The 25366-nt window shown below is 29.0% G+C and overlaps 1 protein-coding gene across 1 annotated transcript; it reads right to left on the bottom strand.

Moving 5' to 3' along the window:
• Positions 1–12742: 12742 nt before the first annotated feature.
• On the bottom strand, positions 12743–13868 carry LOC133687835 (uncharacterized). Its single transcript, XM_062107167.1, has one exon. It carries the CDS (start codon positions 13721–13723, stop codon positions 13202–13204), a length of 522 nt encoding a protein of 173 aa, XP_061963151.1. The 5' UTR covers positions 13724–13868; the 3' UTR covers positions 12743–13201.
• Between the last annotated feature and the right edge of the window lie 11498 nt (positions 13869–25366).

Here is a 25366-nt window from a genome sequence, read left to right as displayed (position 1 = left end):
GCATGTATCAACGGTCAACGACTCAACAGCCCCTGGCCCCTCTAAATTCTTTCATTTCAACTAGTAGCTGAGTTAACGGGCGATTGCATACATGATCTCTTCAAGACCGTCCGTTGTCGGCCACAGGATTTCCTACTTGCAGCAAGCAGTCTAGTAGTATTCTGACGTTGACGAGCGACCCCCCTCTGTCGACGTGAACTCAAGCAAAATATCAAAGTGAGTTCTTTGTTCCAAGAATGTAACTGATTGGATCGCACTAAATACTTATGAAAAGTGAATGTGAACTTTTATTTTATTTTATTTTTTCTACTTATCATATGTTTGATTTGGTTTAGATTATAGTTGTCAAATCTAATCTACTTAAGTGAGTCTCTGAAAGTGCATAGCTTGTGTTATTTAGTACATGTTTTATTTGAAAGTAATCAAATTAATGCTATTAAAAAGTTTTAATATATTGACGTCATAAATAAAAATTAAAAAATTATTTTAATATATTTTTAAATAAAAAAACATATTTTAAAATCATTTTGCACCACAATAACAAACACACATAAGAGTTTAGATCATTGGAATGTTAGGTTAACCTTGAAACAATTTTATTTTAATAGTTTTTAAAGGAAACAATGTCATTTTAAATAAAAAATTAAAATAAATATTAAAATAATATTATTTTGAATAAAAAAATCATTGGAGCTAACTCGATCAAGTGGATTTTGTCGAGTCAACATGATCACAATTTAAATCACTGGGTCATCTAGATTCAATTGGATCATTATTTAAACTAGTTAAAAAAAATTCAAACTTAAACTAGTCTTTGAATATTAATCCTTTGATAAAGTTTTATAACCATGGTTAAACTTTGAATATACTATTTGTAACTAGATTAATAAAATGTACAGGAAATTAGATATTTTTTATTTTCTATATATATATATTAAATAAAAATAAAAATCATGAATGATTTTTATAAATACATCCTATATATAAAAAAACACAGTATCAAAAACATCAAAAATACCTAGTAATTTCGAGGACTAGGTCAATAATCTCTCGAGTTGGCTGGGACTCTAAAGTATAGATCGTGCCTTTACGTATATTGTCTAACCCGTTACATATTTTGCAATTTTAAGATTTTAAAACAAAACTTCCATTAAAATACTTTAGATCAAGACACTATTTGGAATTCCGGTAACTTGAATTTTTAAGTATTTTCTTAAAGTATATTTATGTTAAAAAATTATTAAATTAATATTTTTTATCATTTTACTTATGTTAAAAGTAAAAAAAAAATTAAAACCACGGTTAGACCGCAATGCCACACATGACCTAGACTGAACAATAATATTGAGTCTGTCAAACACTAATGCTGCAAAACATGTTGGGTCATACACATGCTTGGCATGATGGATTTAATTTCGGACGTTCGAAAGTTGAAAGGTGCATTTAGCATTGTGGTAGCTTTTATAGTTGTGATTTGAAAGAAAAAAATAGTTTTATAGAAAGCATTTTTAGTTGAGGTTGGTTTAATAAAATATGTGTTTGATTAAATATGTGGTTAAAATTGAGATTAAACAAAAAACAGTTTAATGTGTTTGGCTAAAAATACTTTTTAAATTAAAAATTTGTAATAAAATGACTAAAAAAAACATATATTAATATCGATGGTTTTTAATTAAAATATTATAGATTTAATTACTATTACATCTTAAAATAAATAATACTTTATGAAAATATTCTTTTATTGTCCCATTAAACTATTTGTAATTTCATCATGTACAAAATCCATTCAAAAAGACCTCTAACATCTATGGTTTTTTGAATATGCAATAACATCGACTAAAAAATCATCATAAGCAAAATTGAGTTTGTGATTAGATTTTACAAATGCTACGTCATCATGCTATATCATTTTAATGTAATTATGTAGTGCCATTGATACCACTATAAACTAAACTTGTACTTTGTGTGGATAAGCAGACATGTTTTGTAAAATTCTCCACCTCTATTTCCATACTATAAAGGAACGTTCTATCATATTTTATAGTGACGAGTGTGTGCGATTAAATACTTCTTCCTGGTTTCTTGATTGTTTACGATGCCTAAAATCCTGTAAGTGATACCTCTTATTTTTATATGAACCTAAATACCCATACTCAATAGGATATTAAGCATCAACCAAATAGTATTTACATGTAATTACAAACAACATTTTAAATATATCATAATACTAGTAAATAAAAATGCAAACTACTATATTTATGCCATCATTCAATTTCTATCACATAACTACCTTCTATTGGTATAAGAAATTTTATATTACTATTGTCAACAGTCTTAAGAAAAATAGGTGTATTGTGGACATTATCTTCTAATCTTGCCCACACAAACATGAATTGCATGTCAAAACTACAAGCACTCATTATGTTTTGTGTCGGTACATCTTTTCTTTTGATAAATAGAATTTGATTTTTAGGTTGATATGCAAACTCACACATGTGTGCCATCAATTGCACTAATAAAATTCTCCTACAAATTATGCTCCCTCTCTTATTCCTGGAAGTCTCAAGATTCAACCTCTTCTTTAATGTTTATAAAAAATTCTATTGACTCGTGACTTTATTACTATACAAAATCAAGTTAGGTTGAAAACAAGAAGTAGCACAAAACTACACAATTTATTTATGTCAATTTTAACCCTAATTAAAGTCGCGGGAAGAAATAATAATAATAATAATAATAATAATAATAATAATAAAAGGTTTAATATTATACCCTCCAATGATACAGACCTTATGAAATTAATTATTTAATCTATGAATTTTTTCAATTGATATTTAAAAACTGATTATTGTGAAAAAAATGGATGAAATTGCCTTTTTAAAAAGATAAAACAAAATCTCAATGTTCCAGCTTTATTACGGTGTAATCCAGAGACTATGTTATTTATTAAACCACCAGTTAAAACAAAGCAAATTGATGAAAGAACAAAAGGCAGAGTGCTAAGACGAGTAGGGGAGGTTGCTAGTGCATAATCCTTTTGACATGTCCTTTATATAAGATGACAAGGTACATACCATAAAATAGATCTTGTTATTATAAGAATACACTAGGATACATCCTTGGATACTTAAATAGTGCATATTGTTAATTATTACAAGATTTAAGAGGAAAAAACATGCACACTATAAGCACACAAACCAGGTTATGCATGTGTTAAATTAACTTATTTCACAATACCTAAATTTCATAATATCATAAATAAGAATAATTAACAACACCCAAATTTTAGTTTATGTGTAATTAAAACATGTATTTAGTTAAAGATTTGTAAAGAAAGAAACATATTATCTACTTCATAACATCTTCTCTTCTTATACCCAAACCAGTTTTTAAGGTTTTTTTATTGTTGTGCGTCTAAAATCTATAGCGTTTAAAATCAACACAAATCTGTATACAAATTTTGCAACAACATATATGTCATTGTGAGAAATAATAAAAAAATTATAGTTTAATTCTCTTTTATTTTACAACGACAAAACAAGGAGATGCTAGATCAAGTTTTAATTTTGAAGAATAAAAGAAAAAAAAATTATTCATGTAAGCAATAAACAACACTGTTATCTGGAAAATTTGTTATTTCAACTATTTTTTTTCTATTCTATATCCTGTGTATGTGTTTTTGTCAATAAATCTTAAAAATTAAGGTGAGAAGCTTGCAACTGAATTGTCATGTTTTTTTTTAAATTGAGGTTCAATCTTAATTTTTGACGAGTCCCACCACCATAAAATAAAATTTCAATTTTCAACCCTAACCAAACACAAATTCCCGTGTTTTAATTAAAAATGACCCGCAGCCACGCTCCCGACACAACCAAAGGACAGCGGAAGGCATGCTCGAAAGGCTCCTTAGCGTGCGTGATAAGACTGGTTGCCTGCCTTTCGGCTAGTGCAGGTCTCAGGCTACAACTGTTTGCCCTATGAAGAGGCGGCCAGCAGAGAGGGCTTATTTTTTGCCAGTTCAAAATCCAAGTGTAGAAAATTTTGAAATTGAAATAAATGCAATTCTAGATGGCAAACGTTGAAAACGCTTGTTTAAAAAATGTTAATGTTCAATTTTGAGTCAAATTAAAATTGGAATAAGGTTGTCGTTTGTTTTTTTATGAAAATATATTAAAATAATATATTTTTATTTTTAAAAATTTATTTATAATATCAATATATCAAAATAATTTGAAAAAATAATAAAAATTCTCCATATTTTTCAAAAAGATCTTAAAACATATTTTTAAGTTTGTTGCTGCTTCTAATACATTATTAAAAACTTTATATAAAACTTTATTCGAGTTTTCTTTATTCTAATGAAGGGATTTTTTTAATAATTAAAATATTTCAAATCAATTAATATATCTTCCGAAGAGTTTATTTATTTTTGTTTTGAAAGATTTTAAGAATACATTACCCGCAACAAGTGTTGAAGATTGAAGAAAATTAGCTGAAGAAGCAGGAGCCTCTCTCTCAAACAAAGGGACGAAGCTCCGAGAAGATGATTACGCGGCCAACTACATGTCAAATTGCGGCTGGCCTTGTAAAAAGCATTAAAAAAAAACTGTACTTTTTGCATAACCAATCGTAGTTTGAAACGCAGTTGACCACGACAATAAACAGGGTTACGGATGCGTGGACAGATGAATTTCAGTAGGGTTGTGAATGCTGACACGTGAACGACAACATTTCAGGAGAGTTTTAAATATTTTTTTATTTTAAATTAATATTTTTTTTAATATTTTTAAATTATTTTGATAGAATGATGTTAAAAATAATTTTTAAAAATAAAAAATATATTATTTTAATATATTTTTAAGTGAAAAATATTTTAAAAAGCAACCGCAACCACACTCTTAAACACGTTATTAAGACATGTTGAGGGTGTTGTTGATATTGTTTTTTAAAGTATTTTTTATTAGAAAATATATTAAAATAATATTTTTTATTTTTTAAAAATTATTTTTAATATCAACATATAAAATAATCAAATAATATAAAAAATTAAATTTAAACAATTTCTTTAAAAAATTTTACCTAACCCTATTTAAAACACAATACCTAATCTTCAGTTCCAGTTTTACATGCCAGAGTTATTTCTAGGAATAATGTTGTGGTGAATGTTATGAAGTTAATCGTTTTAGTGATTGGAGGATGGGATACCTCGAACGTGCCTATAAAATTATTTTTTTTTCAATTGAGTCCTTGTTAGTTAAAATTGTCAACTCAATAAAATCCCACTTTCACATTTCTTTCAATAAAGTCCTTGTCGAGTAACAAATACAGTCACATAAACTCCAATTTTCGCACAGGTGGGAATTATTACATTCTCCTTGTTAATTTAATATATTTTTAAATATAGACTTTCTTTACCTTAAAATAGTCACAGTCCTAAGAGCCATGTGGAGTTTGATTGATGTTGACGAAATCTTGGATCTCACTTCTCTCTCTAACCAGATTCAAACTTCTAGTTTGAGATGGGATAGATGATATTGAGCTTTTATTCTCCACTTGCCTTCTCTACCTTCGCTCTAGGACTCTAGATCAAACAAAATCAACCCAGTGCGGCTGCCGGAGAGTACTCCGGCAGTAACCCCCACACTATTTTTATTTTCCCTAGCTATTTTCTTTGTTTTCTTTTGTCTCGGATAAACTTTACCTATTTTATGTTTCGAGTAATTTCGCAGGATGCTTCCAATCAATTTTAGTGTGGTTTCGCTCATTTTTACAGAGGGATGTCCTTCTTTGTGGAATGCAACACGTGCATTCAGAGATTTTGAGAGACTCCTTTGCCCAATCCATTCGATGCGTTGTAATGAAATTATTTATATAAACATTAAAGCTATTTTTTTTCTTTAATTTAGTTCTTTTATTTTTTTTAATATCGTTATTTTTATTTCAATTTTATTATTAAATTTTTTTAATAGGAATCCAGGTTATTTTTAGATCGATCAAGTTGATTACATCATATTAAGGTAATTTTTACATAATTTAATTTTAAACTTGAGACATGTAAGGAATTAAGTAAAGATTTTTTTTCTTATTAATTTTATTTTTTTTTCAATTTCACTCCCAATCTTTTTTATTGGTTATATGTTTGCTTTTAGAGCTGTCAAATTAACTGGGTTATATCAAGACAACTCTTGTATGATTTAGTTTTAAACCCGGATTAGAAAATAAGTTGGGTCAAGATTTTCTTTGTTTTCAATTCATACCCGTATAATTTTTTACAAGTTGATTGAGTTATTTTTTAATCGATCATTTTTATTTTTATTAGATCATATCAAAATAATTCTTACATAGTTAAATTTTTAAAAAAATTGTTGGGAAAAAAGTTCAATTTAAGCTGACTCAATGAATTGAGTTTAATAATAATAGTCCCACCTAGATATTTTTATCACATTGCGAAAGAATATTGACTTTTCTAACCAATTGGTCCCTTCTTGAACAAATCTGATCCTGTATGGCTGCATCTTTCACTTTTCTAGTTTAGTAAAAAAGAAAGGGTCATCTATGATAAATAAAAGGCGAGCATTTTTAGATAATTCATTACTTTTCTATTTATTAAAACCCTTTTCGATGCTTTTCTATTAATGAAACAAAGCGTAAATGCATCATAAAAAGAAAGCAAGGGGGAGAAACACACAGCAAGTCACTAGATTAGATAATGTCCAAGAACTCGATTCCTCTTATCAAGTTCTTGGACATTATCTACAGGCCTGTGCTATCATTTACTTTTCTTTCCAAGCCCGTTGATTAGTGATTGAACTGGGATTTATGGCTCCCAATTCTGTGCCCAACAAGCTGAGACAAATGCAGCAAAAGGACTAGCATTCTCAAAATAGAAGTTTTTCCCATGATCCATCTCTAGAGGACTAGAGACGAGGGTCATAAATCTAGGTGGTAAAAGGAAGTTGAAAAAAAAGGTAAAGCACTCAATCGGCAAGAACAATAATTGAGGCCACCAAAGAAATGCACAGGCTCATAATGGGCAATTGTCAATACGTACACCATTTATATACTTCTGAAGCCACATTGAATGGGGAATATCATCAGCATTTGCTATTACCATACACTAGGGACTTGGGACACTCTAAAGTCAAGGAGTTAGGTGAGGAAGATTATGGACAAAAAATATGGTATAATTTAACTAGTTAAATTTTAGATTTAGTTTTTTAAATTAGTAGTTCAAGTCCCATTAATTTCGGGGTTACATGATCATTAATTTCATAACTCGTAGAATTAGTCGAGGTGTATGCAAACTGACTCAGACATTCACATTAATAAAAAAAAATAATTATGGAATGCTTTCATTTTATTTGATGCAATTGATTGAGTTACAAACTAAATGTTAAACCAGGGAGCTTTTATTGATTAATGCAAGTAGAAAATCTAGTTATAAACGGTCTACCAATCAACGAATTTAATAGTTTATAATTAATAAGTCACACCTAAGCTTGAAAATATATTTTTTTGTTGTCTTATTCCATCACGTATAAAATTCATTTGAAAAAACTTTTGATATCTCTAACTTTTTGAGAGTGCAACAATATCAGCTAAAAAATTATCGGGAATAAAATTGGGTTTGCGATCAAATTTTACAAATGCTACGTAATCATGTAATGTCTTTCAAATGTAATTATGTAGTGTCATTGATACTACTATAATATAAACTTGCGCTTTGTGTGGATAAGCATACATGTTTTGTATAATTTCCCACCTCTATTTCCATACTCTAAAAAAATATTTTATCACATTTTGTTGTGATGAGTGTGTTCAATTAAATACTTCTTCCTGGTTTCTTGATTGTCCACAACACCTAAAATCTTGTAAGTAATATCCCTTATTTTTATATGAACCTAAATACCTATACTCACTTGGATACCAAGCACCAACCAAATAGTATTTACGTGAAATTACAAATAATATTTTAAATCTATCATGATATTAGTAAATAAAAACTAGTTATTAAATTATTATTCTTGCCAGTTAGGTGTAACTTATTAATTCAACAAGATTTGTCCTAATTTGTTTTTTAAAAAATAGATATTAATGCTTAAAAAAATAAAAAAATTATAGTTATGAAATCTAACAAGATCAATAATATAGTTCATGATTTAAATTACAGGTTGAGAAGATCACTACAGACTAAACCAAAACCTGGATCAATTCGAAATAGCCAAGATAGAGTCCTAAAAATATTTAATTACTTGTGAATATAAAAAAACATGGATTTTAGTGATATATATAATTATACTCGTACAAGAAATTAGGTTTTCTCTTGTTGTCATTTTTGACGTAGATAAGAACCACCATGAACGAAATGTAGTTGTCTGTCTCTGTTTTTGGGTGTCAATAAAGTACAACTGGGCAGTCTAATCTTGAATGTGAATAAAGTGCAAGGGGGTGGTGCGTTGTCACTGAAGGGCGAAGGCTAATGTTGATTGATTTCGATGACCCAGATGTCTACAGCTACATGCAACTTACTGGGCTTTCAAGCACCAATAAGAAGAACAGGTTCCAATTATGATTGAAGGCCAAGGCCTCTAGCTTAGCATTGTTCGAATTTAAAAGGTCTAAGGTTGCCAGGGAAGCCCACACCAAACAGACAACAATGAAAACATTAATGATACGACGCCGAAGCAGGAGATATTTCATTCGAGTTACTTTTTAAAATATATTTTATTTAAAAATAGATTTAAAAAATAATTTTTTAATAATAGCACATCAACATAATTTAAAAACACACACAAAAAATAAAAATAAAAATAAAATAACAAACAATGATGAAACCATTGCGCCTAATGGTTCCATAAATCATAGTTATAAAACTTGGATAAGCCTCTATCCAACTTAAAAATTTTGGTCGTTGGTTAAATTAATCTGAATTGATTTAAGTTAATTTAAACCGATATTATTTCAAGATTTTCTTTTTTTAAAAAATAAAATTATGTCTTGTCAGAGCTTTTTTTAACTAACGTAGGTATTCGGACTAGTTTGTGCGCACGTTGACTAATCTCACGCGCTTTGAAATTAACAATCATGTAAATTTTTAATGATCCTGAATTTTATAAAACTTTAACTGATAATTTTTAAAAAATAAATTTAAAATTTAATTAAACTATATCCTTCATAATTTTTTTATCAGAGTGGATGGATTGGATCATAAATCGACTTACTGATTTGACCAAGTTCGACCGAGATAATTTACATCCAGTTTAATGAAACACCTCGCGTGTTATTTCAGGGGTAAAAAGTCGAAGGGAAACCGGTTCCGGTTTAATCACCCTGGAGTTCTATACAATATCATTTTTTAATATATAAAAATATCTTTGCTGTTTTAATTTAAATAATTGCATTTTTTAGATGACAGGGATCTCTCCACCAGTATGCTTCCATGCATGGTACTCGCGTCTTAGCCTCTCAGCAAGAGCGAGAGGTGGTCATCTTTTCTCCTTGATTAAAATGCTTTCATGTCCCATCATCTCTCTCTCTCTCTCTCTCTCTCTCTCTCTCTCTCTCTCACACACACACACGCACGCACGCACGCACGCACGCACCCACACCCCTCACTGACAGAACTGCCAGTATCATGGCTATACCGTAAATTAGGAATGGATCCTAAATTCTTGGGCCCATTTTTCCTAAGAGGAATTGATTTTCTAAATTTTTCTATATTTTTTTAATCCTCATTATATATAAACCCTTGTAAATTAACATAACGAGATCATTAAATTTTTTTAATTAATCGAGATTATTAATCTATTGATGTTAAGCTGTGTACTTGTGAGGACCTTGACCATGGGATGGATAGTAAGAAATAAAGTTTTTATTTTGGTATATTTTTAAATTTTTTTTGTCTACACAAAATTGATTATGAGCAACTAAATTGTGGTATTTTTCTAACAAGAAAATTCGGAGAATATACTTTTTTTGTCCCTTCCAAACTCCATTTCTTGACCCTAATTTTTTTTTTTATCCCATATCACAGCCTAGAAATGAGTGTTTTGCTTCCCAGATACTACTGCTAAATCTTTGCACCCTGAGACCTATAATTTGGTACAGATCGGATCTCGTCAATTATGAAAATGGAGGATTTGAGTGATTAAACCGTGATCGATATTCTGATGTTGTTTTTTTAAATAATTTTTTTAATTTTTTATATTAAAATTATATTAAAATACTAAAAATTATTAATTTAATATTTTTTAAATAAAAATTTATTTTTAAAAAAATATCTAAAAGCAAAAAGAGAAATTGCATCGAACACCTAGTTGAACTACAACTCCATTACCTCGAAAACTAGATGAAAAGTGACTTAAAAAAAACACTTGTAGTTATGATTTTAAAAAGAACAGATTTAAAAAATATATTTTTAATTAAAATTATTGTAAGATGAATTTTTATATGTAAAATAAATGAAGATCAAGTCTCCATGAATAACAATTATGTCATTTTATCCTTCTATAAAATTAAAATTTAAAAAATAATTATGGATGGAATCTAGTCCAAAAGGAAAAAGCTATTTAGCTAATGAAAGAGTTTTTTCTATATAATTAAACAAAAATTAAAAATTACCGCAATACCAAACTATCTCTTCAACATTATTAGCTCAAATTTTTTAAAAAATTAAAATAATATTGATATGAATAAAATGACCGATCAAAGTTGGTTTGATGACTTAAAATTGACCTAGTAAACCATTGATTCGGTTCTAAACCGGGTATAAGTATTTTTAAAGGAAATTATACTTTCTAAAAAGACTTATTGGAAAACCCGGTTGATTTTTTGTTCTGGAAAATGGCTATGAAGAAACTTAGGATAGAAGTAGAATTATTTCTTTCTCAAAGCTATTACACAAAGATTTTGGAAAAAGGCAAATAAAGCAGTAAAGCGTCTTCTCTTGCTTTAAGGTTCTCTCCCTTGAATTATTGAAGTGGTAATGAAGAAAGGCAAGCAGGATTCCACATGGTTGTCTGTCTTTAAACAAAGTTGGGTAATATAATAGTGATTATTTTTTAAAATATTTATTTTTTATTTTTAAAAAATTATTTTTAATATCTATGTATTAAAATAATGTGAAATATCAAAAAAATATATTAATTTAAAATAATAAAAAAAAGAAACATCACTGCTTTTCAAAACAAATTTAACTTGTATTAGCACTGTCCTTCCTTCATTTGGTGTACAAGAGAGGTACTGGAGAACTGACTTGACAGAAATTTGACAGCATGTTTATTCATATGGAGCCCAGACAAGCATATACTACCAGTCTTGCCACATTTGGAAGCAAAGGTAGTAGGCATATCACTGTCTTTCATTTTCCTCGATGATTTTCATATTCAGCAGCAACAAATCTTGCATTAACCTAATTATTCTTAATATTCTTGCAGGTTCTGAATTTGATTTACTTTTCTTATTGTAAAAATAACTAATTAATAATATAATACAGGTTATTACCTACGAGAGGATATCTGGTCCAAGAATCCAAGCCACCAGTTGTTTTTGCAAGTAAAACTGTCATTTCCGTGACCGATCTTCACGTAATCAATATTATCCAAATTAATTCTAAAAAAAAAAACTAATCCAAATTAGATCACGAGTCAGTGAATTACTAGATTGATACATCTTGATTACCATGCATTTAATTATTTGAGTTCCTTTACTGTACATGCTTGTTTTGTAATTACTTTTCATCCATGTTTGGATGTGTTTTAAAGATAAAAAGTATTAAATTAATATTTTTTATAATTTTAATATATTTTAAATAATAAATATTTTTAAAAAATTATTGTACAACACAATAACACATCCTAGGTCAAAGAAATCTAATGTACAAATCACCGTGCATTTAATTATTTGAATCAATTATTGTTTGTTACCATGAAAATAATTTTTATGTTTTTCAAAGTATTTTTTCTCATAAATATATTAAAATAATATTTTAAAATTTTTATAATTTAAAATTATATTTTTTATTTTGAATAAATTTTAATGTTGTGATATTAAAAATAAATCTTAAAAAATCAAAAATATTATTTTAAAATATTTATAAGAAAAGAACTGTTATCAAGTGTATCATGCGAGGGAAAACAAAGGCAAGTTCTCTTTAGAACTATATACACTGCAGACATCAAAACCAGTAAATTGTAAAGCAGAAACCAACCATCTCTCGCCCCAATTGTTCTTGAAGACATGCCCCCTAAGCAAACGCAGCAAATAAGCAACTTCATGCCACAAACATAGCTGCAATCTTCAACATGTATTAGATGTTTACTCCAAACATGAAATTATCAATTTTTCCCAGGAAGGAAATTTCAAACAGACTCTTACTCAACAAACAATTACAACTTTTGCTGGAAAACTTTGACATTAGATGCTGACAACAGCAAGGGAAGACCAAACTCCCTCATTCATACAAACCCTATCGATCCCATCTGCAGATTCATATGTTCCGACTACTAAATTTAATTAAGGATTCAAATATTCATGGGTTGCCCAGATAACCTTGTTCACAAACATGTAACCTTGAACAAATTCTAACCCCAAATCATGTGTTAATTATTCCACATGTATCCAAGAACTTGTCTTGTTAGGATGGTTTCAGAGCAAAATTCAAATTACCAGAATCAAGCTTGACAATTGAAGCTAGAAACAATACACAAATGTTTGATATCACCGCAAGAATTAACACTAGAAATAATTTAAAAAACTATAATTAAGATAACTAATCAAGTACATCATAAAAAGGGATGAAAAATACCCCTGAATACTGAGGACTAAAGAAGTCATCTACTTGACAGAACAATTACAGACTTGAAAACCTTAAAATAAGGGCCAAAACCCCTCATAAACTAAACCATAATTCACTTGCACAGCAAGATGAACCTAACTGTAAACGTGATTACCCAGAAACATGTACTTAGAGATTCTAATTTCTAACAATTAGCTGACACAAACTAGGTAATAAAGCTATACATAGACACAACACACAATACAAGACATAATTTTAAAGTCAAGCAATTCGACTGCTCCCATTGAAAAAATAAGGGAACATCGAATGCAAAACATCAAAATCAAAACCCCACTATCATCATAACCTCCCAACTATCAAATCCCATCCAGCAACTTCAAACCCACCAAATAAACCTAATTCAAGCTATAGACTAAGGCCTAGAAGCTTCCTTAGCTCACTGCCTGCATCAGCAACGGAATCATTTTTCTTTCTAAAAAAACCAGGTAAAGGAAGAGAGCTTGGAGGCGGCGATGTAAAAAAAGCCGATCCAGCATAAAATCCGTTTGATTCAGTGAGCCGGACGCGAGATGGAACCAACACAGGATCCGGACCCAACCTGGCTGTTGAACCCAGACCCAGATTTCCATTTTTCACTGCTTTCGGAATCGGACTCCCTTTTGGAGCCTCCACCTTTGAGGGCTTGACTAAACCTTCTTCGCCGCGTTTGAGGATCTTGACTTGTCCCGTAACAAGGCTATTGTTATTCTTGGGAACAGCGGCGCGTGAAGGCGGGGATGAGTTGGGACTCCGCTTACGGCGATTGGTTTGTGCCCGGTTTGGGTGGTGGTTGTTAGGGTTTGGGTTCCGTGGGAACCTCACGCGTGGGGGGTGTGATTGTAAGGGATTTTTCAGGCAATCTTGAGGATTGACAACAAGAGCTCCCATGTTCTCAAGAAACAAACAGTTCAAAAGGCCAAGATTTCTTTACAAGAAGATCAAAGAAAGGAAAAGAGTGACCTTTTGGGGAGAGGAAGAGAGAGGAGAGGAAAGAGGAGAGAGAAAGAGGCTTGATTTTGTTTGTGTTAACGTGGTCTTTCGAGAAGGGATGGGGGGTAGTTTTTATAGGGAAGGAGAAATGACTCAATGGCGGTCTGGGAGTTTTTCCCAGTCGCATTAGGGATGCGTGAGACACACGGGTTCAACGTTTAAGATAAGTATTTGATTGTGAAAATTTATATGCTTTACTGACAAATTCTCTGCAAGAATAAGCTTTATGCAAAGTTAACGACATATTTTTAGCCAATAATTGCATTACAAGTTTACAACACATATCATATTCCATTAAAATTAGGTATTTTTCTAAAACAATCAAAGATTATTTCTAGTAAACTTGTTTCTAATATTAATTAACCACTTTACTAATAAAAGTATCAAACATTATAATCAATGGCGAGCAATAATATTTTTATTAATTAATTTTTATATAATTCTCAATATGAATTAACATGACTAATATATATATACCTGAAGTTACCAGGTAAATAAAAAGTCATAATTTTCTTAAACTCAATTATTTATTCTTCAACAATTCATTATTATATTTTCTTATTTTTTATTGACTCGAGTATCATAGAATTTCTCATTTCATGAAAAACTTATTTTTTTTATAAATAATCAAGTTTGTTCACAAAGTTTTATTTAAGCCCAATTATATTGTCTCGGGATTACATCTTATGCTCGGTATTTTTTTGAAGTTTTTTTCTTCACAATTTTACTAGTATTAATGTTTTTAGCATATATGTAGTAAAATAATTATTTAGTTTTGTGATATATTATGAAATTGTATTTATTAGATATTAATTCTTTAAAAGGATTATATATGTCTTGTTGATAATATCATAGCAATAATATTAATTTAATTTTTTGTACACTTTAGAATTAGTCTTTGATTTATTCTTGTATTTTAATTTATCTTCAATCAACTTTTTAATAAATATTTTTATACGGACAGACAAAATATCATCACTTGAGAAATTTAAATTTATTTAAAAAACAAAAAGAGAATTATAAATTTTGTTGTGTTCGTGAAATTGAAAGTTACAATAACAATTATAGAATACTCTAAAATGCGTGGGTTTTTCACTGTAACAGCATGTTTTTTTTTCTTTTGTTTTTTATGTTTTTTACATATAATGTATCACTGTGCACACAGTGCACAGTGAAACACTTGACTTTTTCTTTTTTTTTGTATTTTTGTTTTTGTTTTTTTGGTTTCCCCTACGGGTTTTTTTTCTTTTAATAAATTTTTTTTATTTAATTTAGTTTGTTAATGTGAATTTTTTTTTATTTAGTTATCATATTTTTATTACACAGATCTCGGGTTTGACGAGTTAACCTGAATTTTTGTTTTGTTTTTTTCCTTTTTAATCAATTTTTTTCGTTTGACCCATAGATTTTTTTTTCTATTTAGTTATCAAACTTTCTTGACGCGAATCCCAGGTTTGACGGGTTAACTCAGTTGATTCGGATTTTTTTTTCCTCATTGGTAATATGCTTATGTCTTTTGTTTTTTTTATTAATTTTTTTCGTTTAGTTTAGGTTGTTAATGTTCACTTTTTTTCTATTTCGTTTAATGAATGTTTTTAGTTTAATTTAGTTTGTTAAAGTGAATTTTTTTTTTTATTTAGTTATCATACTTTCATGACACGGATCTCGGGTTTGACAGGTTAACCTGGTTTAACAAGTTAACCTGAATTGTTTTTTGCTTTTTTCCTTTTTAATCAATTTTTTTTGTTTAGTTTAGTTTGTTAATTTTTTTTCGTTTGACCCATCAATTTTTTTTTGTTATTTAGTTATCAAACTTTCATGACGCGGATCTCGGGTTTGACAGGTTAACTCAGTTGATTTAGATTCTTTTTTTCCTCGTTAGTCACAGGCTTATGTCTTTTGTTTTTTTTTGTTTTTTTTTCAAATTAATGTTTTCCGTTTATTTTAGGTTGTTAATGTTCACTTTTTTTTTCTATTTAGTTATCAGGCTTTCATGACACGGATCCCGGGTTTGATAGGTAACCTAGTTTGACGGGTTAGCCCGGTTAATTCTGGGTTAACCCATCATTTTTTTTTCTATTTAGTTATCAAACTTTCACAACACGATTCAAGGTGGTTAACCCAGTTAATTCAGATTTTTTTTCTTTTTCTTCATTAATATTTTTCTTTTATTGTTTTTTTTCTTTTTAATTAATTTATTTAATTATCATACTTGTATGACATGACCTTGCAGCCAGATCCACATCCAAGGCAAATGGGTCTGGTATTAGAGCTAGACTTACTGGATCATGCAAGTTTAATATTATTATTATTATTATAAATATTACTTTTAAGTCAAATGTTATAGCTGCACCCAAGATTTTTTGATATTACTTTGTAGAAAAACTTAACATTTTTAAATTTTAATTTATTTTTTATATAAAAAAATTAACCTGGGTTACGTGAGTAGTGAAATAATTGAAATGTGTGGTGGCAAAGGACGTGCTTGTAAAGGCGCGTGTAGTGGTAGGTGGGAGAGGAAATACCACACCAGTACCGAGGCCGATTAACTTGGTATCTGACGTGGGTTCAATGCTCGGAAGCCCACAGTAAATCTTAGCTCTTAAAGTTTCTTTTAATTACGAAAATGCCACAGGTCAACGAAACCGTTTCATATTCAAATGAGTAGAGTAGCCTGTTCTTTGTTGTCAGACTACCGTTGGACCAATTCCTTTTCCTTTTCCTTTTCTTTTAATAATTCGGCGGAAGAGCCAAAAGCCAAATTCTTTTCATCTTCTATTTTCTTTCTTTTGATTCGTAGTCCGTTTGCTATTTTGCTTTTAAATTGTTTTTTATTTATAATTTTAGTATTTTTTATTTATTTTAAAATTTTATTTTTAATATTAATAATCAAAATCATTTAAAAATTGGTTTTTCAAAAACATTTTTGAAGCACAAAAACAAATAAATTCTTGATTTTTTTTAATAAAATAGATCTGGTAATGTTTTTTAAAAGTAATTTTTATTTTTTTATTTTATTATTGATACAAGGACGTTAAAATTATTATAAAATATTAAGAAAATTATTAATTAAATATTTTTTAAAAAAAACAAATACACTCAATCACCGTTGAAAACGAACTCCCAATTCTCTTGTAAGCCACTTCTTCTTGCTACATTTGCCAATTATCATTATAGGAGAAAAGGGAAACCGTTCAAATTAAAATTGAGTTGGAGGTTGGGATGGCTTTTTATTAAATCTCTACACGCCATCGATTTCATCCTCTTCGAACTAGAGGATTCCAGGGGTGAAAAGTGAAAGCTGTATTTATACGATAAAACTAGTAAGTAAATATATATATATATTAAATAAACATGCTAATTACGATTATCTGAAATACTTTTCTTATATTAGGAGATTTATAATTCATTAGTGGTCTAACTAGTAAAGTACATTAACTAGAGTTTTTATCTTTGAAGTTTGGATATAGCATCTTAGCTTTTTTAAAAATGTTTTTTTATTTTTATTCTTTCCTGTAATAATAAGAAAATCTTTTGATTTCAGATTAAAGCTTTGTTTGATGTTTCGGCCTAATCATGTTTTTTAAAAACTTTAATTTTTTTTAGCTTCAATTTTTTTTTATTGTTTTATGTGTTTATGTTAAAAATAAAAATTTAAAATAAAAAAATTATTTTTTTATATATTTACAAACTAAAAATACTTTAAAAACATCAAACTAACTATCACACAAATTAAACCTATAAAAATATTTGAATTTAAATTCAAAACTATAAATTGTTTTCAAAGAAAGAATTTGATTCGCACGAGTTGCTCAAGACCATGGTGTTTCATAAGAACTATGAAAAGAATCAAACGGTTGACACGGTTTAGGATCTGTGACATTTACTTTTGATCAAAGAACACGTATGGGAAGCTTCATCTTTGGTCAAGGAACCTGGTAGATAAGGAAATTAATAAAAGCAAATCACAATATGCGCGTGAATTTGCATAGGTGTTTTTGTAATTTAAACCAAAATCAAGGGGATGTTACTTCATGGTAACACCGGAAAACACTGGATCCTCGGTGATGAGAAAACAGCTGGACCTTGAAATTATCACACGTGTCCATTGTTGAATGGAATGACGTAACGTTAGAAAAAGACGTGGGTGGCTGACTGGGTCAGCCGACCTTTACCCTGGCTGTTCGGTTGGACCGCTTTGGATTATTAGTTTATTACAGAGTGAATGAACCGGTCAAAGATTTTTTGGGTGGGACAGGTGGAGACGAGAGAGCTTTTGGTATGGACAGGTGGCGGTTGTCACTTGTCAAAGACGCGTTCAAGACAAGGAAACATACATTTTTTTTAATAAGTAAATAAATATATTTTTTGTACGGGCTATAGAATATATATATATTTTAACTTCTTCTTATCATGTTGTAATTTAAATCATATATTTGTTCTAGAAGATTTATTTTATAATCTTGAAATTTAACTCATGATCCCATTTATATTTTTTATGCAATTCTTTAAGGACTAGTAGAAGGATAATCATAATTATTTTTTTACAGGATTTTGATGCTATTTTGTTTCCATACTAGAATAACTCAACCTATAATTTTTTTAAGGACTAGTAGAAGGTTTTTTTTAATTATTTGTCTTGTGTATCATTGTATGTATACACTAAATAAGAACTTGTTTCGGGTTTTTAGGGTATAACATGAGATAAATTTGTCCTTAATTTATTATTCAAAAAACTTATCCTGCCTGCAATATTATTGTGTCATAAAACACAGATTATTATTTATTATAGTAGTGTAATTACAATTTACCTCTTTGCTGTTTTATCCTTAGCTTTTGCTTCAGAGATAATATTGTGATTACTATTTTACTCTTTAGTCATTACATATTTAGCCTTTATTTCAAGTGTAAGATGGTCTTTTTTATCATAACATAAATATCTTTTGAGGATTGTGCAAAATAATTCTGGTAAATGTGTTTTTTAATACATAATAAAATTATTAATGCAATCCTTCAATAAAATAATCTAATGTTTTATGAAAATGGTGTTTTTTTATTTTTATGTTTTGCTACATCACCTCTGCAATTTGATTTTTTTAGGCTTGGCTTTAGGGGTTTGATTGTAATTTCACTGTGGTTTGTTTGTTAATATTATCTAGTTCTAAGATAATTTTTGGTTTTTGCACTAAAAAAATTGCTAATGCGTGCGGTTGACTCCAGTAGTTGTAACCATGATTGCGCTGCATTATTTGATTTGTCTTGGTGTTTCTTTTTTCTCTAGGTAATGCGTGTATTGTGGTTCGGTCTGATTTGACCCGGACTTTTTTTTCCCTTTTATTTCTTTATCGGGTTGCGTGCTGGTCATGTAAAAGTTCATACTAGCTTTTTAAATTCTTTTATTTGCTTCATTGTTATTTTTTTTCAATTTCATTGCTTCTTAGTGTTTTTAGGTTTGCCTTTAAAGGGGTCATTTAAGTCTCATGACCATGGTAATAGATCTGAAGGGCCTGCCCATGTCGATTTCTATCTTTTTCTAAAGCATTTTTTATATTTTTTTGCCGGTGTTTTTTTTTTTTTGCTTTCCTGTTTATATGGTTATTCCAATTTCATGTCCAAGGTCATTTATTTGATTTATTGACTTGGATTGACTGTTGTATTTGCTTGAAACTTTTTTTGTTACCTTTTTCCTTGCCTTGATAGTTTTTTTTTTTAATTTATATTCTAAAATTAGCTTATAATAAACTTCTTAACGAGACCCAAGTCCATGATTTTATAGGTTGCGAGCTTTTTAAGATTTGACCATGTTTAAGATATTTTTTCGAGTTTGCTTGATTTTTACAAATATTTTCAATTTCACCACTTGTGATTTTTTTTACCTTTAAAATTTGATCATTGTTCTTTTAATTTATATTTATTTTATTCTAGATTATTTTTTATATATTTTTTTCATTAAATTGCATCCTCTTTATATTTTTTCTATCAAATTTTGTCCTTATTTTTTTGTTTCTTTTGCAGGTTCTTTTATTAATATTTTTCTACCGATCTTATTTTTTGAAATTAAATTAGTTGAGAATTATGTTTATTGATCGAATATGGGTAAACAAATTTCACAGGATGCGATTTTTATAGATTAGAGCATGTTTAAAATGTTTGCCATTATTATTTTTTCCTTTTTTTAAATTGATGTTGCCTTATTTTTTATCCATTTTTTAAAACTCTTGTTTTTTTTTTTTTTTTCAATTTAATTCTACTGGATTACACCTTAATTTTTTTTTTGTACATCACCCATACTATTTTTTAATATATAAATAATCTATCATATTATAAATGATTTACAATTTCACCCCTTATAATTTTTTTAATCTTTCAAGTTCAGTCATAATTCTTCAAATTGCAATTTTTGTTTGTGATAATTTTTTTTAGATTTCATTCTCATTGTGTTTTTTCTTGTCAAATTTTAGCACCCCTTTTTTTTTTGCTATTTCTTTTCTTTTGCAAGTTTGTTTATTAATAGTTTTTTCAATAATTTCACCATTCAAAATTAAATTGGATGATATTTAAGCTTTTTAATTGAACTTGAATCTATGATTTAATAAATTATAAGTTTTTAAATTAGACTAGATTTAAGAAGTTCATTTATGTTTGCTTGATTTTTTCCTTTATTTTTTTATGTTGATGTTTTCTCTTCTTTTTTTTGAAGTTTCACTCTTCTTCTTCTGTTTTTTTTTTACAATTTTCTTTTAGTTAGGTTAGTATTGAGTTATGTGAGGTTTTTTTTTTTATAATTATTTAAATCATTAATTTAACCACTGACTTAGAAATTAATTTTTTTATATTAAAAAATTTGTTTGATTCGTGATAACATGCGAGCAACATGCCTAGGTATCAACTAATCTAGCACTCAAACATGAGACCAAGGTGTTCAGAACCATTAGACCATCCTGTCAATGACGCTCTCTTCTTTTTTTTTACTTCTCTCATCCTCGTGGGTGTATTTACTTTTGCTTTTTTTAATATACGTTTTTAATGTTTTTATGTAATTTTGTTATATTAATATTACCATTAAAAAATATAAAACTATAAAAATTATTATTTTAATACATTTTTTTATTAAATAATATATTTGTAAAAAAAAATATGAAACGCATTACCAGTAACACACCTCCTCTCTCAATTCAAATCACCAAACCAGTCACGACTCAGTAACACAATATCCATTCATGCGCTTGAAAGGTTAAACGATGTCTAAAAAGCATACATTCTTAACTGGAAGTGTGCTCTAACATTTTGGACTCTGCACTTATTGTTGATCTCCATGAATCTTCTCAACTATCATCGTGATTCGTTCCTCTCTTCCTTTAAATGCGAAAGAATTTCTCATTGGTAGTAGATATCGCAAATCCTATTTAAATTCAAAGGTTAAGAATTCATGCTTTGAAAATTATATAATCAATTAATTTACTTAATTAAACATTGTTATTGTAAAAATAGATGCCACCGTGAGAGATCTATTATTAAGAAATTGAAGAGCAAAGTAAAAAGAAAAGAAAAGAAGTATACCAATCAACAGATGCTCCCATATATATATATATATATATATATAAAATCTCTTCATATAAATGATGAATTTTATCATTTATTTATTTATATTTACTTACACACACACTTATATATCAAATTAAAAATATTGTTTTAATATATTTTTAAATAAAAAATACTTTAAAAAATAATTATCATGAAAATTCTCGATAAAATAATGCAAGGAAAAAAAAAAAAGGGAAACAAGGAAAAGAAGCACGGGGCACGCTGCATAGTACTGTCACTATAGCATGTGTCAATTATTTATTTCCTGGGCCCAATTATAGCTTATCCAAATAGATTTTAAATGGGCACAGGCTTGGGTCCTAGACTGGGCAAATTATGAACTGTATTGCCAATCTCATGAGCCCTAGCCCCAGTCTCTGAACTGGGGTTATCGTTCATTGCCATGCCAGCCCATGAAGCAACCTGCGGGGAGGAGAAGTCCCTTCTTCTTCAATGTCCTTTTGTTCCCTTGTGGTCTTGCTGCGTTCATGTCTCTTGACTGCTACAGAAAGCGGGAGACAAACTCTTGTATAGTGATAGCTCATGCCAGAAATGAAAATGAAAGACTTAGAGATTCTGAGGAGAAAAGGATTATACAGTGGTAGATGTTTATTGGCTATTATTGTCGAGGCACCGAGGGAATTCGGGTCTCCGTGTCCTTTGTCATGGCCGGATCCTCAACGAGGATGCCATTGATAAGTCGTTTTCTAACTTATTGTTAACACTATGGTAGACAAGTTAATAAATAAACAGTAAAGATTATAGCTATAAACTCGATTCAATTCGAAAGATTAATTTGAAAAATTCAAATTCAAAACTTGATTCGGACTATATTTTCAACTAATCATGACCAGAAATTAATTTGTCATGTTTTCAGAGACTTAATTAACCCACCCAATCAACAAAAAAAGATAAAATAATGGTGTTTTAATAAAAATAGCTTACGTATTAATCCTACCTATTAAATCAAGCTTTTTTTCAAGCCATTACTTAAATAAGTACAAACTATATATATACCTTAAACAAAATCTTCGTAGTTTTAGAAATTACCCAAACTATATGGGTCATAAGCTAATAAATAAATAGTAAAAATTATAGGTATTAAATTCAAAAGTTTATCTTGGAAAATCCGGGATTCAAGACATGACTCAAACCATATTAATTTACTTGTTAATTAAATGAATTGTTTTTATATTTAATTTCCTCATGTATTTTCATACAAACCCTAGCTACAAATATCGTTTGTATTTATACTCCCCATTTATCAGTAAAAATCTCATTTTGTACAGTCCCCATCATGCATTTTAATTCAAAGAATTGACAAGCAGGAATGCATGTCCAAGCCTTTGAGAAACTACGTGGCCCTTCATTTAACGAGAGGGTTGTTCGTGGCAAGGAGTCTTATAGGAACAATAAAGCTTCTAAGCACCACTAGTGGACTCTATAGTCTCATGTCACCATCTATAAATTGAGAGCTTGGAGACAAGGAACGTTATAATAAAACAATTTGTTTTAAATATGATCAAAACCCTTCTTAATAGAATTCTTACCAAAAACCAGCTAAGTTCTGTTCCCAACTTTCAACGTTAATCATAACAAATAACAAGAGTTTCTCGCACGATCAAGAATATTTCCTGATTAGCTTGTATATTAATCTAGATTAAATCATCTTTCCGTAACATTGCAAGAGTTCACCCCCTAGTTTGGTCTAATAAATTTAGAGAAACAAGTTGTTTTAATTTCTAATTATTAATTCTAAGAATGTGTTTCATTGAAGCATGAAATTACACTTAGATGTGTTTTAAAAGTGATATTTTTAATGTTTTTTAATTTGGTTTTGCGTGTTCATATTAAAAATAAAAAATTATAAAACAATTATTTTAATATATTTTTAAATAAAAAATATTTTTAAAAAATATCATACACCATAATACCAAATACATGTTAAGATTTGATTTTAAAAAGAATAAAAAAAAAGCAGATTTCAATCCTGACTATCAACCGATATATTTTGTAACGTGGTATAAAATGTTTTTTAAAAACATCTATTCAATTAAGAATGTATTAAAATATTTTTTTTTAATTTTGTACACCAATACATCAAAAATAAAAAATCATAAAAACACACTTAAAAATAATCAATTTGATATTTTTTAAAATGAGAAGCAATTTGAAAAGTAAAAATCAAACACTAATAGCACGGTTAAAAAGTTGATAAAAAACTCTTATTGTAGAATAAAAACTTTAATTGAAAAAGATTATGAAATATTTTTTACAAGTAAGATAAGTTTAGGCCTAGCTTAATTATTAGTTAAATAATTAAAATGGTATGATGTTCATCAGCCATAGTAGCTCAACCTCTCTCAACTATCGATGTAATTATTGTCACTCTACGTGATAAATGGCCCTAAAAGATTCTTACAAATTGAATGATCCAAGTCTTTAACTAAAAGCACAATGACTTTTAGCATTTGGAACTTTATTTAACGCTAAGTGTCCTTTTCTTTTCAAGTGCTGCGCATCTGTGGACATGCCCTACATGTCCAACCACATCACCTTTAATTAATTCATCATTTTAATTAGCCATATGATTACTATTTTTATTTAATTTAAATTCTTAATAGCAATCTTAATTATACCCTACATTTTGGCATTGCCAAGATCTCACTAGCCCCATAAATTATATTTTATGAAATGATTTGAATAATCAGCCATACACGCATGCACTTGAGGCTATATTATATAGCGTAAACATCGTAAAATTCCTAAACAAAATAAAGCAGAAGATGGGGGCAAGTTGCTTAATCTGCATACTGTAGCATATGTATTTTAGCCAAATTACAACAAGAGAGTCACTGAAATCATAGCAAATTGCGCCGAGGGTGTAGCTTCCTTGCTAATAATATAAGGCTTAAATTAAAGGATCATGCAATTTGTCCTCTTATAAATGTCAATTATTGCATGTAAAATCCCTCCAGCGAATTGTTTGATTTCGACACTCTACTTGCTCTCTCCATCTTTGACCATGTTATTAACTCTATGGGACCTTAGTGATCGGCAGCTATGGTGGGTTCTAGTAGTCTTTCATTGATGGCGAGATTGGATGGCCCGTGAATGAAGAGAGAGCTTTTACTCTCGAGCATGGATGGTCAAGGCTGTCCGCAGTTGGTTGTGAAATCCATTGCTATGGAACCTGAAATCTAACGATCTAGTTTGTTTGTTTTTTCTAAAATGACATGGTTTTTTGTTTTAAATAAATAATATTATTTTTTATTGAATTATCCAATCTGTAATTGAGGTATGAACAGAATCATCACGCATGTAAATCCTATCCTCAAATTAAAGAACAAGGACCCTTAATTAGAATTAATTCTCAACGAGAATAAGGAAAAAATAATCAGAATTAAAATAGAAACGGAACCCACATGGGGCAGAAATCCAGTAGCTATGATCTGTTTGGACCGGCTAATTTCAAGCCTACTATTTACCTAACACGTGAGAAGTTTATCTTGGAATTATTTTATTGTTGGATAGTCTAATTATTGAAAAATAATCATGAAAATGACAAGTCCAGACTTTTAGATCAATGGTGTTTTTCCACAAATCCATTATTGTAGCGGTCGGTGCTACAAATTTCATATGGTTTTAAGCATAATATAGTCATAATTCATTGCTTATAGTTTTGTTTTTTCCATTTTAGTTTGATTGTTAAGGTATTTTTTCTCATATATTTAGATTGCGTTTATATTTGAAATAAATATTTTTCAAATCATTATAGGTAATTAAGTTAAATTGCTAGTTTTGTATTGTTTAGGGATCAAATTCAAATACTCAAAGAACTACAAGGACTAATCAATGTCGACAGAGATGACAAAATCGGGAAATTAGAAATAGACAGGGAAAAACAGACTCGACGATCCAGCCGTTCTTGCTTCACTGTTTCCCGATTATTATCCA

The sequence above is a fragment of the Populus nigra genome, chromosome 3 (genome assembly GCF_951802175.1).
Source record: "Populus nigra chromosome 3, ddPopNigr1.1, whole genome shotgun sequence".
Taxonomy (NCBI): Eukaryota; Viridiplantae; Streptophyta; class Magnoliopsida; order Malpighiales; family Salicaceae; genus Populus; species Populus nigra.
Note: the sequence above shows the minus strand (reverse complement) of the source record. Positions and strands in the feature narration are given on the sequence as shown.